At 39.9% G+C, this 15,826-nt stretch overlaps 1 protein-coding gene across 5 annotated transcripts in view; it reads right to left on the reverse strand.

The window, feature by feature from the left end:
• dtnba (dystrobrevin, beta a) overlaps nt 1-15,826 on the reverse strand; it is a 427,082-nt gene that overhangs the window by 343,558 nt on the left and 67,698 nt on the right. For all 5 annotated transcript variants that reach the window (XM_080192276.1, XM_080192275.1, XM_080192274.1 and 2 more), the window contains exon 3: nt 14,465-14,532. In XM_080192276.1, the coding sequence (XP_080048402.1) occupies nt 14,465-14,532 (68 nt within the window). The remainder of the gene's footprint in view (nt 1-14,464; nt 14,533-15,826) is intronic.

The following is a 15,826-nucleotide window of genomic DNA, read 5'->3' on the forward strand; positions in this document are numbered from 1 at the left end:
GGTAATGAGTTGCCATCTTGAGCCACTGCAATCCATGTGCTGTAGGTATACCCAGGAGGGTGTTAGAGAGGGAGATCAAGGATTTTGACCCAGTGACAGTGAACGAACAGCAATGTATTTCCAAATCAAGATGATGAGTTGCTTAGAGGGGAATTTCCATGCAGTGGTGCTCCCAAGCATCAGATAGCCATGTTCTTCTGAATGGCGGTGGCTGAGAGTTTGGAAGGTGCTATCTCAGCAACCCTGGTGAATTCCTGCAGTGCATCCTGCTGCTGCTACTGTGTGTTGGTGGTGGAGGGAGTGAATGTTTGTCAATCAAGTGGGCTGCTCTGTCCTGGATGGTGTCAAATTTCTTGAGTGCTATTGGAGCTGCAGTCATCCAGATGAGGGGAAAGTATTCCATCACACTCCTGACTTGTGCCTTGTAGGTGGTGGGCAGGCTTTTGGGAGTCAAGACGTGAGCTGGTCACTGTAGGATTCCTGGCCTCTGACTTGCTCTCATAGCCCGGTATTTATATGGCTGGCCCTGTTAAGTTCCTGATCAATGGTAGCCCTCATGATGGCGATAGTGGGAGGTTCAGTGATGGCAATGCCATTGAACGTCAAGGGGCAATTGTTAGATTCTCCTTTGTGATGGTTATTGCCTGGCTCAATTGTTACTTGCTGCTTGTCAGCCAAGGCTGGATATTGTCCAGATCTTGCTGCATTTGCACATGGACTGCTTCAGTACTTGAGGAGAATGGTGTTGAACATTGTTCACAGATGACTGCACATTCCCACTTATGTTGGAAGGAAGGTCATTAATGAAGCAGTTGAAGAAGTTTGGACCTTGGACACTACCCTGAGGAACCGTTGCATCCAGCACACTGAAACAATTAGCAAAATACTGTGCACATTGGAAATCTAAACTGAAAATCAAGAATACTGTAAATATTTTTGACCTCATCTGCAGGGGAGGAAAGCTCTTTGATCATGAATGTTAAATCAGTTTTTCTCTCCACAGATGTTTTTGTTTTATTTCAAGCATTGTGATGTCACATTATTGCTCTGTAGAACCTTTCAACTTTGACCAGACAATAGGAAATTTCTTTGTCGCAAAATCAACACCGCAGAAAATAAACTTGGGGCCCTGTCTCTCCAACAACCTTGCCTCATGGAATCACATTAATGACCTTTTCCCTCATTCCAGATTGCAGCTTCATGCACTTGGCTGGAGGTATGGAGACTCATCACCTCTAGCATCTCTGAACCATGACAAACCAGAAACAAGGCTTTTAAAAAGGTTGTTCAAAAGGACAGAGAGCAAATTTAAAGCCAAGTAATCCAACAGTCAGCTCCTTTAAACTTTAAATGAGCTGAGTAAATACAGAAGTGACTTGTGCAGCTCTCAGGGCCTGCGTCTCTTGAGGACACTGGGTGCTTAGAACAGTCAGTTCAATGTTTCGTGACAACAGCCAAATATTTCAAATGCATTGCAGAGTTTGAAAAAATTCTCCGTATTTTGCAATGAAAGAAAATGCTGATTGGGTATTTCAAGAGAATTCTGACTTTTGTCCATTGTGTAGTTTCCTGACTATGCTTGGGAATAAATTAATATGCAACCTTGTTTGAAAAACAGACAACTGGTGAGAATAATTCAATCAGCATTATTGAGTGAAATGGCTATTTGCAGTGATCATTCTGCATGTTTGAAACAGATAAAGATTGTGTGCTCAAATACTCACAGATACACACTTCAAAAAACTAGTCACAGCCCTACTTACATCCTCAAATTTTTTTTAATCGTTCATGGCTATGTCAGCATTTGTTGCCCACCCCTAAATGCCCTGAACTAAGTAACTTGTTAGGCCATTTTAGAGGACATTTAAAAGTTAAACACATTGCTATGGATCAGGAGTCACATGTAGGCCAGACCAGGTAAGAACAGCAGATTTCCTTCCCTAAAGATCATCAGTGAAACAGGTGGGTTTTCACAACAATCGATAACAGTTTCACTGTCATCAGCAGACTTTTAATTCCAGATGTTTTACTGAATTCAAATTTCAACATCTGCCATGGTAGGATTTGAATCCTGTTCCTCGGAATCTCTGGATTTCAAGGCCAGTAATAATACCACTGCCTTCCCTTGTTTCAACTCTCTTTTCTGATGTAAATACTGCCTAAAGCTGTAGTTAAGATTCACAGGCATTCACCTGCATTGATTCAAGTGCCCAGTGAGCTTTATGATCCAAATTGTATTTTCCATTTGCATTCCAGTTGCAATATGACCTTTCTTGTTCCTGTATTTTGTTTTCCATGGTTGATGCAAAGGTATAAGCTATGAATGCACCAGGTACCCTTGGAATCTCAAGAACTATTCTGCCACCCCTCTTTTTTTTCTAAATTCTGGCATGCAGCGTTGATTGCTTTGAAGTTAAGGCACTGTAGGGACATTCAGACACATTTGCATGATCCTACACTGGAGGTACATGGTCATGGAAAAAATAAAACCCTTCTTGGGTCACATGGTTTATAGAAGATCATGTGGTTTATAGAGGCCCACATGGGAACACTTGCTATTGATAGCATCCTAGATTCTGGGCGTGATGTTAGGCAGTTAGAAATTCATTTACCTATCCTGTTACTCATTTTGTTTAATACCAAAAGAGTGAAGTTGTTTGTATTGCTGAAAACTGCATTTGTGGTTTCTTTGGCATGTGTGCGAAAACAAACCAGTTAGATATAACCAGTGTCAAAGTGAAGGGAATCAGTCATACAATATTGGAGGACTCTGTTGTAACTTTGACTGCCATTGGTAGAAATGAGATTGTATCTTCTCAAAAGATACAATTTCACTTCTCAGTCATAGCAATGTGATCTCTGAATCAGAAGTTTGTGAATTTGTGCCCTCTTGAGAGATCTGAGCACATTACCCAGATTCACACTGCAGAGGTATGCTCTTGGAGAAGCCATTTTTCAAATGAAACTTGCAACAAATATCCCATGCATCCTCTCAGGGGGAGATAAAAGGCCAAAAGGCAAAACAGGCAGAGAACAGAATTCAATTTCCGTGGTGGAGCGGCATGCATTGAGGTGGATCATGGATGTTTGCTGCTGCAAGCTTAACTGAGGGCCACTTTGCACTCAGTATGTATAGATGACGTGTAGAAGGGATAAATTGTCAAAATTTCCCAATGACGCAGAAGTAAGAAGCTCGACAACAGCAAGGAGAACAATAAAATATTTTTGATCGTTGCAGTCAATTTGAAGATGTAGTTTCATGTAGATAAAGGGGAAGTTGAATGGCTAACAGGAATGGGAACACACATTTGACGTAAAATGCCAAATGTTGTGAATAAACTGTCAATGGAGAGTTCAAATGTATAATTAGCTGCAAGTAGAAGTAGATAAAGACATTTTCTTTGAAAAGTAAAAATAGTGGATGGTGGTGCAAGAGCAAGAGTGTGGCTGTAGCGTTTTCACAAGTGAGTAGTAGATATTGAACTGCAAAACGCTAATCCCAATTTCTAACTGTGCTATTTGTTTTTGGTGCAGAGTAAAACTGTGCTCCACATTCAAAATTTCTCTTCATAGAGTCTGAGAGAGTATAGTGCACGAGGCTTCAAATCAGATGGTAGCTATGCCAGTGCTGACTTGTCACTGCATCTATGTTGATGCCTTTGCCAAGAGCTGCTCATTTTCTTTCTTTTCAAATACTTTGCCAATTTTCTTTCAAATATAGCTGAATTTATCCCTCAAGAGCCATCTGTGGCAAAGAATTCCATTCTACTAATCCTTCATGTTACTTTTCTTTTAAGCTTCTCCTTTTGTTCTTCCAGCAAGAATGCCCAATGCGTCTTTGTTACCAATTTACCCATCAGTTTTAGAAACCTCAATTAAATCCACAGTTAATCTTCTCCATTAAGTCAAATATTGCTTTTTGGCAGCAAACACAGAGCTTTCCTAAAATACCAGATGACAATATTTTTTTTTCCTAATGGCTTCATGAAGTTTATTTGTACATGACATGGGGCTGGATTTTACAGCCCGCACGTCAAATGAGGGATGGCAAGACCACTCCCTTTGGATTTACCTCTGAGCAGTCCTCCATAATACTCCAGGTGGGAAGTTGCCAACTCGGCAGCCAGCCAGCCATTTTTAAATAAATAATTATCAATTGTGTTTGTTACAAGGCCACTTGGCTTTAATAATACGCTGCCTCTGCCTTGAAAAGAGTTGGAATGAGTAGGCTGTTTTTATACACAAGTGGTTAGAAGGCAGTGAGAAAGGGGAAGGATATCCATCGGGGGGGTCACCCCCTCAAAAAGATCTTATCCCCTCTTTGTTCCTCCCTATCTGGCCTCCAAAACCCACCTCCACTCAGCTCAATCCCTCCCAGCCATAAAGGCAAAGTACTTAGCTGGCTCTGGAATCCATCAAAGTTTTGCACAGAGCTGCTTGCATGCAGTTCTGGACCATAGTGAGGCAGGGGTAGTCCCACTCCCAGCCTGTTTGGGAAACAGTGAGCTCTCTGACTGCAGCCTGGGCTTTTCCTTCAGGTGCCTTGGCTATCGGCCGATTCTTGCAACGTGGGTCAGGGAAGTGGTGAACAAGTGGTAACGATCTGGCCTCCCGTGAAATCCAGTCCATTTTATCTGAAGCGGAATCAGGTTTTGCAACAGTGGAGGGGAAGGATAACTTTGATTGTGTTACCATGGAGAATGATTACTCATTTCCTCCTTCATCATCTCAGGTCCCCAAGATTCATAAATCCCAGTCCTCATATACCCTCCCCATTGTGTTAAAATAGTATGTTTCATTTAAGAAATGTAGAGATAAGTGTCTCCCATAAATCAAAAAGAAGTTCAACTTTTTTGAAACAGGATCAATACAAGTTTTTGTTTTAATTCTCTTTATATAGAAATAAATCTTCAAAGATCAATGACTTTGAGGAAACCTCTTCTCAAACAAATTCAAGTGAAGTACAAATAAAAAAAAAAGCACCGTGCATAGTTAAGACAACTATTGATTTCTTGTGTATCGTGAGAATCACAACTGGGCAAAAGAAAACCCAGCAAATATTGAAATGACTTTATAGATTTCCTTACGCCTGAGAGATCTGGCTGAACCTGAACAGGGGAGGAGGAAGTACACAAATCAAGTCAAACAACCAATATAAAGATTGGCACAATGGACTATAGAAACTAAAGACATTTCTGTCTTAAAAATACACCTTCTTTATTAAAATGTGCACAGTCTGTTTGGTAATTAAGAATTCGTTGGACAGAAGCTTTGTGCAAGACATGACTATCACCGGAATTCGGCCGCCCCACCCACCACTGAATCAGAGTGGGTGAGGGGTGGACGAAGGAAATGTCCATTGACCTCTGGCAGGATCTTCCAGTCTCAAGTCAAGCGAGGCCGTAAAATCCTGCCCTATGAATTTCAGATTGCGATCTTCTCTTTCTCTCAAATGTTTGCTGACTCTTTCATGAATGCATTAGTCCAGGTGACACACAGCTGGATAGCAGTGGACATACTATAACTGCTCCTGGAGAAAGCAAGGTCAACAAAAAAAATTCAGCAGTCTCAGGAGCAGGCCCGTTCAGTTGAAAAAGAGCAAGGAGGCAGGATCTCAGAGCAGAGGGGGGAAATCTGGAATGACGTGCCATTTGCTGAGAATCGTATCCATGGAACTCAGGTAGAGTAGAATGGCTATCGGCTGGGAATAAGTCAAACTCTTTGAGGGCGAGGCACTGTGATTCTATAAGACAGAGTTTTATGACACGTACTGTGACTCAAGTAACCACTGAGATCCAAGTCATTTGCCGAGAAAATTTGTGGAATCTGTCTTCGTGGTGTGTGTCATTTAACGTGCAGTTTGTGTTATGTTCAACTGCAATCTGCCTGTTAATTCACATTTATCTAATGTCAATTCTGGATGTCAGAGTATAAGATAGATATTACTGGCCGTTTGCTTTATTGACTCTTTAAAACTATGGAATCTTGTGGCTTTAATATCTTAGTGAAAACCTGGGATATCAAATTTCATCTACTTTACAACAGTAGTTGCTGGTCCGAATCAGACCATACTAACATTGCAGGTTTCGTCTGGGATCACATCAGCAGTCAGGCTGAACTTTAACAAAGTAATGTGCTACTTCTAATTAAACTATGAATTATATAAACAGAATTTTCATACCAGCCAGCTTCCCATTTTCCACCCAACATTATGAATGGATGTAAAATTCTGCTGCCCATATCCAAATTTGCACCAAATGTTGTTCCCCTCGCAAAACCAGATCTGCATTGCTTCACAGACCAGCAAAACCTCAATTTTAAAATTCTCACCCCATTTTTTAACTCCCTGCATGACCTTGCCCCCTTTCTCCGTAATCTCCTCCCATCCTCAAAAGCATTTGAGATCTCTTTAACCAAACTTTTGATCTTATATCCAAATATCTCTGTGTCTCAATGTCCAATTTTATTTCACAATGTTAAAGCTGCAAGTTGATGTTAGCCAGACTCTCAACTATCTAGCAGCTGAGTCCTAAATTACTCACACAACGTACATTAACCTCAAGCACTGGTCTCAAGTATAAATTTGGAATCATCAGCCAGTTAAAGTTGAATTATGTTGGCAAGAATCAGCAGCTTTTCCAACCGATTTAGTTCATCAATTATCCCAATCTACAAATTATTCACACGCACAGAGCTTCACCACTGTAAACTATCATTCTATTTTTCAGGAACAATAGTTAGTTAAAGTATTAGTTCAGCCATTTGGTAGCTTTACACAGCTTGATGAGAATCTGGTAATGTTAATGTAAATACAAATATAATTTAGTGAGTTGACACAAAGCAGTTTGATGAGCGAAATATCGGCATTGACAATTTGTCAGGTGGCTGTCTGATGAGGAGACTCAGTAAAGGTATAACAATTTTGTTTCATGTATTCGGTGAGTATTTTTGTCAGGGTGATCAATCCCAATGTGTTAAAATGGGATTAAGACTACTTGGCTTGTGTAGAGAAGCATCAGAACAGATTGGAAGTGTGGATTTTTCCTCTCTGTAATGGAACACTTGGGTGAGCATTAAATGGTATTCTCCCCTGAACACAATGTGCGTAATCTTCCTTCGATCTGAACTGTGGTTTAGTTCCGTGCTGGCACTTTTAAGGTCAAGACAGATGTAATTTGTTTCCGTGTTTTTCATTATTACCTGGTAACGAATGATGCTGACATAGATGGTCTGAAATAGAGGAAAAAATTGACATTCCCAATGCTAATGTCCCTTGCCTGGAGTATAAACACAACAAAAGCAAATAATCCACAGGGTGGCAATTGCTCGAAGTTGTATTAAATCCAACACAGAGCAGATATTTATGGTCAAGCATGGATAGTGTTGATTCCCTCCTCAGAGCCTTTCTTTTCACATCTGCTGGGATGGCAGAATGCAATCACCAATGTTTAGACCAAACTAACAGAAGCATTCATTATTTATGCTCACTTTGCACTTCTGAATTACATGGAGACCAGTCTCAAGCTTACAAACTCCTCCACTCTCCCTTAAAGATATTAATACAATCTGTTAATCATTAAAAATACTGCAATTAATCTGTTAAAAATTTACAACCAGGTGGAGATAATAAGAAAGGTTGGAAAATCATTATAAACTCTATATGGAATGACTTCATAACAATGGGACGTACAAAACAATTTCAGGGATTTTTGTTTTTATTTTTAAATGTAGTTTGCTTATTCCTTTGAAACTGACCCTAGAGACTTTCTACTCACTGGATTTACATTCAGGGCTGAATTTTCTAGACCCTATTGGAGGTACAGAGATGGGTCAGCAAAGAATTTTATGCTGCCAGTAGGTGTGCCAGTTCCATACCAGCCCAGAGCAGTTTGGCTGGAGGCAGGAGAGGGAAGTGTCACGACATCCTCAGATGCAGCAGGGGATAGGCTAGCTGTTGGGAGATGGGCTACTGGCAGCAAACTGGGGTGGGGGAGGAGGAGGAGGAGGACAGTATTCCAGACTCGCTTCAAGGCTCTCCCAACCTTCCTCGATTCAGCAGGCCACCCTGTGGAGGGATTCCATCCCCCTCCCACACCAACCTCACACAATAAAGGGCCACCAGCTGATTCTATTTATTTTAAACTTGAAGAAAATAACAAGGGGCGGTTCTATCATTTACCTGAAAATTTGCTACTGCTTCTAAGCTGGAGAGACTGCTTTTGGTTCAACAGTCTGCCTGCTGTCCTTAATTGATCAACAAGCCAGCCCCTTGGCCACAATGACAAATTTGAGAAAAATCAGCAACGACTGATCGACCCCACACAATTCAGCTTTAACCCCCATTTGAGTTTGACTGCAGCTTCAGAAACCCAAAGGGAAAATCCTCCCTTTAAATTCTGCTATTCTGTATGTAACCAACAAATATAAATAAGCTTTAATTGGAATTCCAAGTTCAAAAAACAAATTTAAACAAACATGCATTGGTAGTGTATGAATTTACAAGTGGATAGATCTATATGAGTACCTGGTAATATCACACATGCAAAGGTTACCCGCAGATGAGAGCAATTTTCAACCATCCTTTCGTTGAATAATTGCTTTAGGCTGGCTGTGTGGCATTCATTGGGAGACACAAACATTTGCTTTGCTTTAAAAATCTAACACTTTGATGTGCATCACTTTGAAAAGATAAAGAGGGCTGCTTATGTTTAAGTGGGTTTGAAACGTGTCAAGTTTGCCAATTTTTCTTCGATCACACAACTCACTCCCAACATCTCAATGTGGACAATTCTGCCCGTCACTTATCATGGATAAACTACAAGAAGCAATCGTCAATATTAACTGACAAACACAAAACTGCTAAGTGCTAAATCCGTGGCAATCAAAGGATTTTAGTTACTGGATCAACACAAATGATGTCCAAGGCTGCACACCACTGTCACAGATCAGATAATAAGTGAAAATCAAAGAAAAAGTCAAAGATCTTGTTTTAGATTCATGTTCTATACATTTTGTGGATTCCTAGTACTTTCTACTTTTGCTATCCTGCTTCCCCCATCAATAACCTTAATTCAAAACTTCACTACAATACACAACATTGCCGACATGGGCTACCATTATCATAGTTTCATTACCACAGCATGTCCATCCATGGCTGTTCACCATTTTTATTTAGATTGTCATGATCTTTGACATAAAAATTCTCCACAAACTTAAGCATGTCAAAATGTGGACATTATCATCTTGCCCATATTGCTTGAAATCCTTTTTCTGTAACAACCAGCACCGTGGAAGATTTCCCCCATTCCTTATGGGGGGGGGGGTGGAAAATGTTGCCAAGAATAAATATCAACCTTATCATGAATGCTGGAATACCAGCACTGTGGCACAGTGGTTAGCACTGCAGCTTCACAGGGCCAGGGACCCAGGTTTGATTCCTGGGTTGGGTCACTGTCTGGTGTCCGCATGTTCTCCCCATGTCTGCATAGGTTTCCTCCGGGTGTTCCGGTTTCCTCCCACACTCTAAAGATGTGCAGGTTTGGATAACTGGCCATGCGAAATTGACCCTAGTTTCAGGAGAATTAGCAGGGTAAATATATGGGGTTATGGAAGAGGGTGAGATTGTTGTCAGTGCAGTCTCGATGGGTCAAACGGCCTTCTTCTGCACTGTAGGAATTCTATTAGAATTGCTTCATAGAATCGCAAATAGCAGTTATCAATCTTCTCAGCATGCTAGCAATGTCAAAACAGATCTTGTTCAGTTGAAGACTTTTTGCCTGATCACAGATCTTGATTAAAATACTTCCTGTGCACCAAGTTGTTGAAAATAGTCTCCCAACTCTCCTGTTGGTGAAAATAAGTGGACAAAGTGTTGGAAGTGCGGCACAACGGCACAGTGATTAGCGCTGCTGCCTCACAGTGCCAGGGGCCTGGGTTCAATTGCGGCCTCAGGTCACTGCCTGCATGGAGTTTGCACATTCTCCCCATGTCTGCATGGATTTCCTCCAGGTGCTCCGGTTTCCTCCCACACTCCAATGATGAGTGGGTTAGGTCGACTGACCATGCTAAATTGACCCAAGTATCAAGGGATTAACAGGGTAAATATGTGGAGTTACAGCCATAGGGCCTTGGGTGGGAGTGTGGTTGGTGCAGACTCGGTGGGCTGAATGGCCTCCGTCTGTACTGTAGGGATTTTATGATTCTATGAATACTCGTGCTTAAAATGCTTCCATGTGAATAGTCTTTTCCAAACTAGGTTAATGGAAGTAATTAGCAAAGCTGGGTGGCAGATGTTGTTCAATGCAGTTGAGTATAAAGATCATTAGTATGCAAGTAAATATGCACAGTTCCATGCCTTCAACAAGAAAATATTTCAATTGGTCTTGCTCAAAATTAAAGTGGATAATTTCACAACTACCTCCAATAAATGCTGCTGATATACTTTCACCTGCTCAGCCTATCCAAATCACAATCTAGCTCCCATTTACATAAACTGTGCCGAACTCGAGTCAGTGCAAATTAGACCACACAACTCTTACTCCTTTATCCAAATTATAAATATGAATGAAGTCAAAGCAAAGAACTGAGTACACATTTTAGACCTCACCACCTTTCACTTTATGCCAATCAGAAAACAAATCTTCCATCCTACTCTCACCTCCCAACAAATTATCAACCCACATGGCAGGGTTGCATTCTGTTCCATTCACACTTACCTTTGCGATGATCACCTGTGCAGAACTTGATCAAGTGCCTTCTGGAAGTCCATGTAGATAATCCACCATGCAAAAGGTTCAACTGGTTTGATCAGAAATGAACGACACTTGAGAAACGCACACTCTTATCTGCTAATATTTGTCCAAGTCCTCCATCAATTTGTCTCGGATCCCACACGATCTGAAATTCTCCACAAATTTTGAAGTGGCAAGTCTGTCATCATTTGGCTTCTCCCTCTTTTTGCAAATTTTTCCTCTTCAAATATTTATAAAATATTTTGCCTTTATCTTTGATATTACTTAAATTGTTTTTCTATTCTCTTTTTGCACTATTACTTTCATTTTTTGACCACAGCCCTCCCAATCTGCCGGATTTCAAATTTTCCTTGCATTTTAAGTTGTGTTTTAAAAAGCTTGTTACTCAGCTAAACCCCGCTAGTTCCTGTGTTGGTCAGGATTGTTGAACCATACAAGGAGAGCTTTTGCCTTTTAGTGGCATACATTGGTTTAATATTGCATCTGATATAAGTTTGCAAATTAGCAGCTCAGCCAGGATGCTTTGACCAACGTACATTTCATCCCTTCAAAGTTTGCCTTAATTTTAATAGCTTAGTTTTTGCTTGCCCTTTCTCTCATTTCAAGCTTTGTATCATATTTAGTCATCACATATTCATTACTTTGAAAACGTTCCCCTAGTTTACAGTGGTTTGTTGCTCATCACCAACTCCAGTATGGTCTATTTCCTTGTCCATTCTAAAACAGTGTTCTGAAAAACAGTCCTCAACATGTTCTAAAAATGCATTGCCTTCACTATTTTAACTATGCTGTTTCTCTCAGTCCATATAAAAGGCAAAATCTCACATTATAGTGGCACTGTTTTTGCTACATGCTTTCTTGATCTCAGTATTGATAAATTTCCCAACCATGTCACAATTACCAGGTTTTCCTAGACAACTCTGACTTTCGTCACTTGCCTCGACCCATTATATGGAGACTGACCAAGTGGTTGCATTGCTATTTTCCAGCAAGAATATTTATTGCTCTTCTCCATTAGAGGTGGCCAATAAATGCTGACCTTGCCAGTGACACTCGGAACATAGAACATTACAACGCAGTACAGGCCCTTCAGCCCTCGATGTTGCACTGACCTGTGAAACCAAAGGGCCTTGATGTTGCACTGACCTGTGAAACCAATCTAAAGCCCATCTAACTACACTATTCCAATATCATCCATTTGTTTATCCAATGATCATTTAAATGCCCTTAATGTTGGCAAATCCACTACTGTTGCAGGCAGGACATTTCACGCTCTTACTACTCTCATATCCCTGAACAAAGAGCAGAAGCTTTATAAAGAAAAATTCTGGGTTAGAAATCTGTGGATTCTAATCTCACTCCAAAGCACTTGGGCCTACCCTCTGGACTGACAAACCAAGATAGTACTGCATGAATGCAGCACCATTGGAGGTGGCATCTTGCAGATGAGGCCTTAACCTTAGTCCATTTCAGACTGCTTAAGTGGACGGGCTGAAGCAGGGAAGTTCTTTTCATATCCTGGTCAGTATTTCTCCCTCAGCTAACATGACAAAATGTTTAAATGGACATTCATTTCAGGAAATTCATCCTTGACCTCCACTTGTGATAATGATGAAAGCTGGCAAAAGATCTGCAGCTATGAAGTAACATATCATAAGAACATAAGAACATAAGAAATAGGAGCAGGAGTAGGCCATCTAGCCCTTCGAGCCTGCCCTGCCATTCAATAAGATCATGGCTGATCTGTCGTGTCTCAGTTCCACATTCCCACCCTCTCCCCATAACCCTTAATCCCCTCGCTTATCAAAAACCTATCAACCCACGTCTTAAAAATATTTAGCGAGGCAGCCTCCACCACTTCAACGGGCAGAGAATTCCAGAGATTCACCACCCTTTGAGTGAAGAAGTTCCTCCTCAACTCCATTCTAAACCGCCCCTCCTTTATCTTGAGGCTGTGCCCCCTATGAAAATTTTATATATATATATATATATATATATATATATATATATATAATATATCTATGAAAATTAACACATTTCAGACACATCACTAAAGTCACCAGTGGAAATTGAATGCATGCCAGAGCGCTGCAGAGTGGCCAACATAATACCCATTTCTAAAAGGGAGATATTGCTAAACAGGGTAATTATAAGCCAGTTAACTTAACATTTATGGTTGGTAAATTCTTTGCATTTTTAAATTCAATATGAAATTACAAAATTTCTAGCTCAGGATTAAGTAGTTAGAAGCAGGCAATACAGATTTGAGATTGGTAGATCAGATTTAACAATCTAATCCAAGTTCTTGGAAGAGATGGGGACAGAAACGTTTGATGGGAAAAATGCTGTGTAAGTAGAGTTTCAGAAAGCCTTCGAAAAGATACCACATTAGATATTACTGGAGAAGATTAAGGCTTATGGAATTCGGGTGAGGATCGCAAACTGAAACAAAAACAGATGAGAAGGAAAAGAGCAGAGAGCAGGACTTAAGGACAGCTTTTCAGAGTGGATGTAAGTCTCTGTGTCCCACAGTGTTTTGCCCTTGGGTTTATTTTTGTTTACTGCACGCTTCGACAATTTTGACAGGAACGAGAGAAAGTAGTATCTAAATCTGTGCATGATGCTAAAATAGAAGATATAGTAAATTACGTTGATCAAAGAAAACTGGAAGGACATAATGATAAGATGATATAAGCAAGTAGGTTGCAGATGGAATCAATTTCGACAAATGTGAGGTGATACAAAAGTTAATATTTTTCTTTCCAGCTCGGTGATACAGGATATACAAGTTGAGATGTGATGGTGAATCCATGTAAAACTATAGGTTGTACAGGTAAAACACTAAGACAGTGAAGAGAGTACAGCAAAGTTTTACTGCCCTGGTTTGAGGAACACAAATACAAATAAAGACGTGAAAAACTGAAGTAACTTTCAAGAGGAGATTAAGGAGAAGAGGAGACAATTTGACAGGTATAGATAAAATGAGGATGAGACAGGAAGGAACAGATCGAAAAATACGGTTTGCAGTGGCTGAAGGACCTAAAAAAGAGTACATCATTTTAGAATTAAATGTAGGAGTATTAGACTTTTTTTTTAAAAAGAGAACTGAGATTATGGAACGCACAGTCAGTAATAGAAGCAAAGAGCACTTCTACATTTTACAAGAGATTGGATGAGCAGTTGAAGGGAAGGTCATTAACAGGATATGGGAAAAGAGAGCGTGTACATGGGATTAGTTCAATTGCTCATGTGGAAGATAAACTGAAAAATAGACTGGTTAGGCCAAACAACCCAAACAACTGTTTCGTAATTTCTAAATAAAGTTCTATTCTATTCAACACAATACTCCATTGTCAAAGTTACCAGCTGCCAATTCTCTGCTACTTTTGAATTGGGGCATATAAAAGGTGCAAATTTTCTCTGCTTTTGTGACCTGAAGAAAAACACATACCTCATTTTCACACAATTTCTTTCCGACCCCCAGAAATACTGGAGCTACTGCTGAGAACTTGCCTGTTAGGAAACAACAGCAAATGTACACCTGCCATTGCACAGCACAATAATATATTTATTTTCCACCACAATAGTTTAATAGGCTTGTGAAATTGTCCAAATTTAAGTTCCCATTTGAACAATTACTTCCATTCTCAAGTAACAGAACATCAATATCAGTGTGCTGTTATTTCATAATTACAAATACAAAAGGTACTCACTCATATCCATAAATAGTTGCCTCTTCTCGGCCATGGTTTTCCCTCTTCTTCCACACTCCTCAATCATTCTAATGGAAGAAAAGAAATGACTGTGTGAAGCAGCACACCAGCAGGTTCTGAAAATAAGATCATTCCACGCTCACCATCCATTTAAATCCTAGTTTTGCACAGATGTGCAGCAATCTCAGATGAACTGGAAGTGACAAAAATATCCAAAGCTTTGCCTTACCGTCATACTCAGCCTAGGTAAATTTCCGTCCGAATACTTCAAATGAAAACACAAACTTGCCAGATGTATGATCAGCACACGAACGCATCTGCCATTCGTTACACAAGAAATTTCTTCTTCCGTTATCGTCCCAAGAGACGCCAGCCCATGGAAATCTGTCATCCATACATTTCACTAAACTGTGCAGCAAATCAAACCAAGCCATAACAGCCACAAATCTGTACTCTCCCAAATTCCTAAAGACTGGTGCTTATGATTCTATTCTTTTCTTACTAATGTGTATTCAAGTTATTCATATTTTTATACATTTGCGTAAATAGGAGTGTTTTAAAATTGACAAAAAGATTAACATTGAATCTTAAACAGGTTGATGAGAGGAACATCGAAACTGGAGCAGGCCATTTAACCCCTCAAACCTGGCCAGTTCATTCAAGCAGGCAGTATTTGTTTTCAGTTACAGTTAAATTTTAAAATAACTAAAGTTGAAGTTAAATGTGTTAAAGTGAAGGTTGAAGTTAAATGAATTACATTAAGTAACTTGAACTGTTGTAACTAATACATATTTATGTGGAGTATTATTCTGAAACATTAAATAGAGAAGGAGTTTTGTTTAAGTAAAATCCGAGTCGATTCTCTGTTCCTTTTTTGGGCACACAAGAGGAAAATGTCTGGGGAGAAATGTTTCAGTATTCCAGTTGGATAACAATCACGTGGAAAGAAAGTTACCAACATTCAATAAGTTCATGGCAGATCTATGACCTAAATCTATATACCTGCCTTTGCCTCTTTATCCCTTAATACTTTGGGATAACAACTATCCATCAAACTCAGGTTTAAAATCACCAACTGATGTAGCGATTTGTGGAAAAGAGCTCCAAAACATTGACAACCCTTTTTGTGCACAAGCATTTCCCAATTTCATGCCTAAAAGGTTCAACTTTTTTGACAATGCCTTCTTGTCCAATTCTCCCCAAGCAGAGAAATTAGCTTTTTGTCAACCTACTCTATCTCCATTAGTTATACCTGAAAAGTTTTGATCAAATTATCCATCAAACTTCTAAATTCTAATGAATACAACCCTAGTTTGTTTAATCTTCCCTTGTTGCTTAACCCTTGGCGTCCAGGTATCATTC

Source organism: Carcharhinus amblyrhynchos, chromosome 7, assembly GCF_965287045.1.
Source record: "Carcharhinus amblyrhynchos chromosome 7, sCarAmb.v2.hapA, whole genome shotgun sequence".
Lineage (NCBI taxonomy): Eukaryota > Metazoa > Chordata > Chondrichthyes > Carcharhiniformes > Carcharhinidae > Carcharhinus > Carcharhinus amblyrhynchos.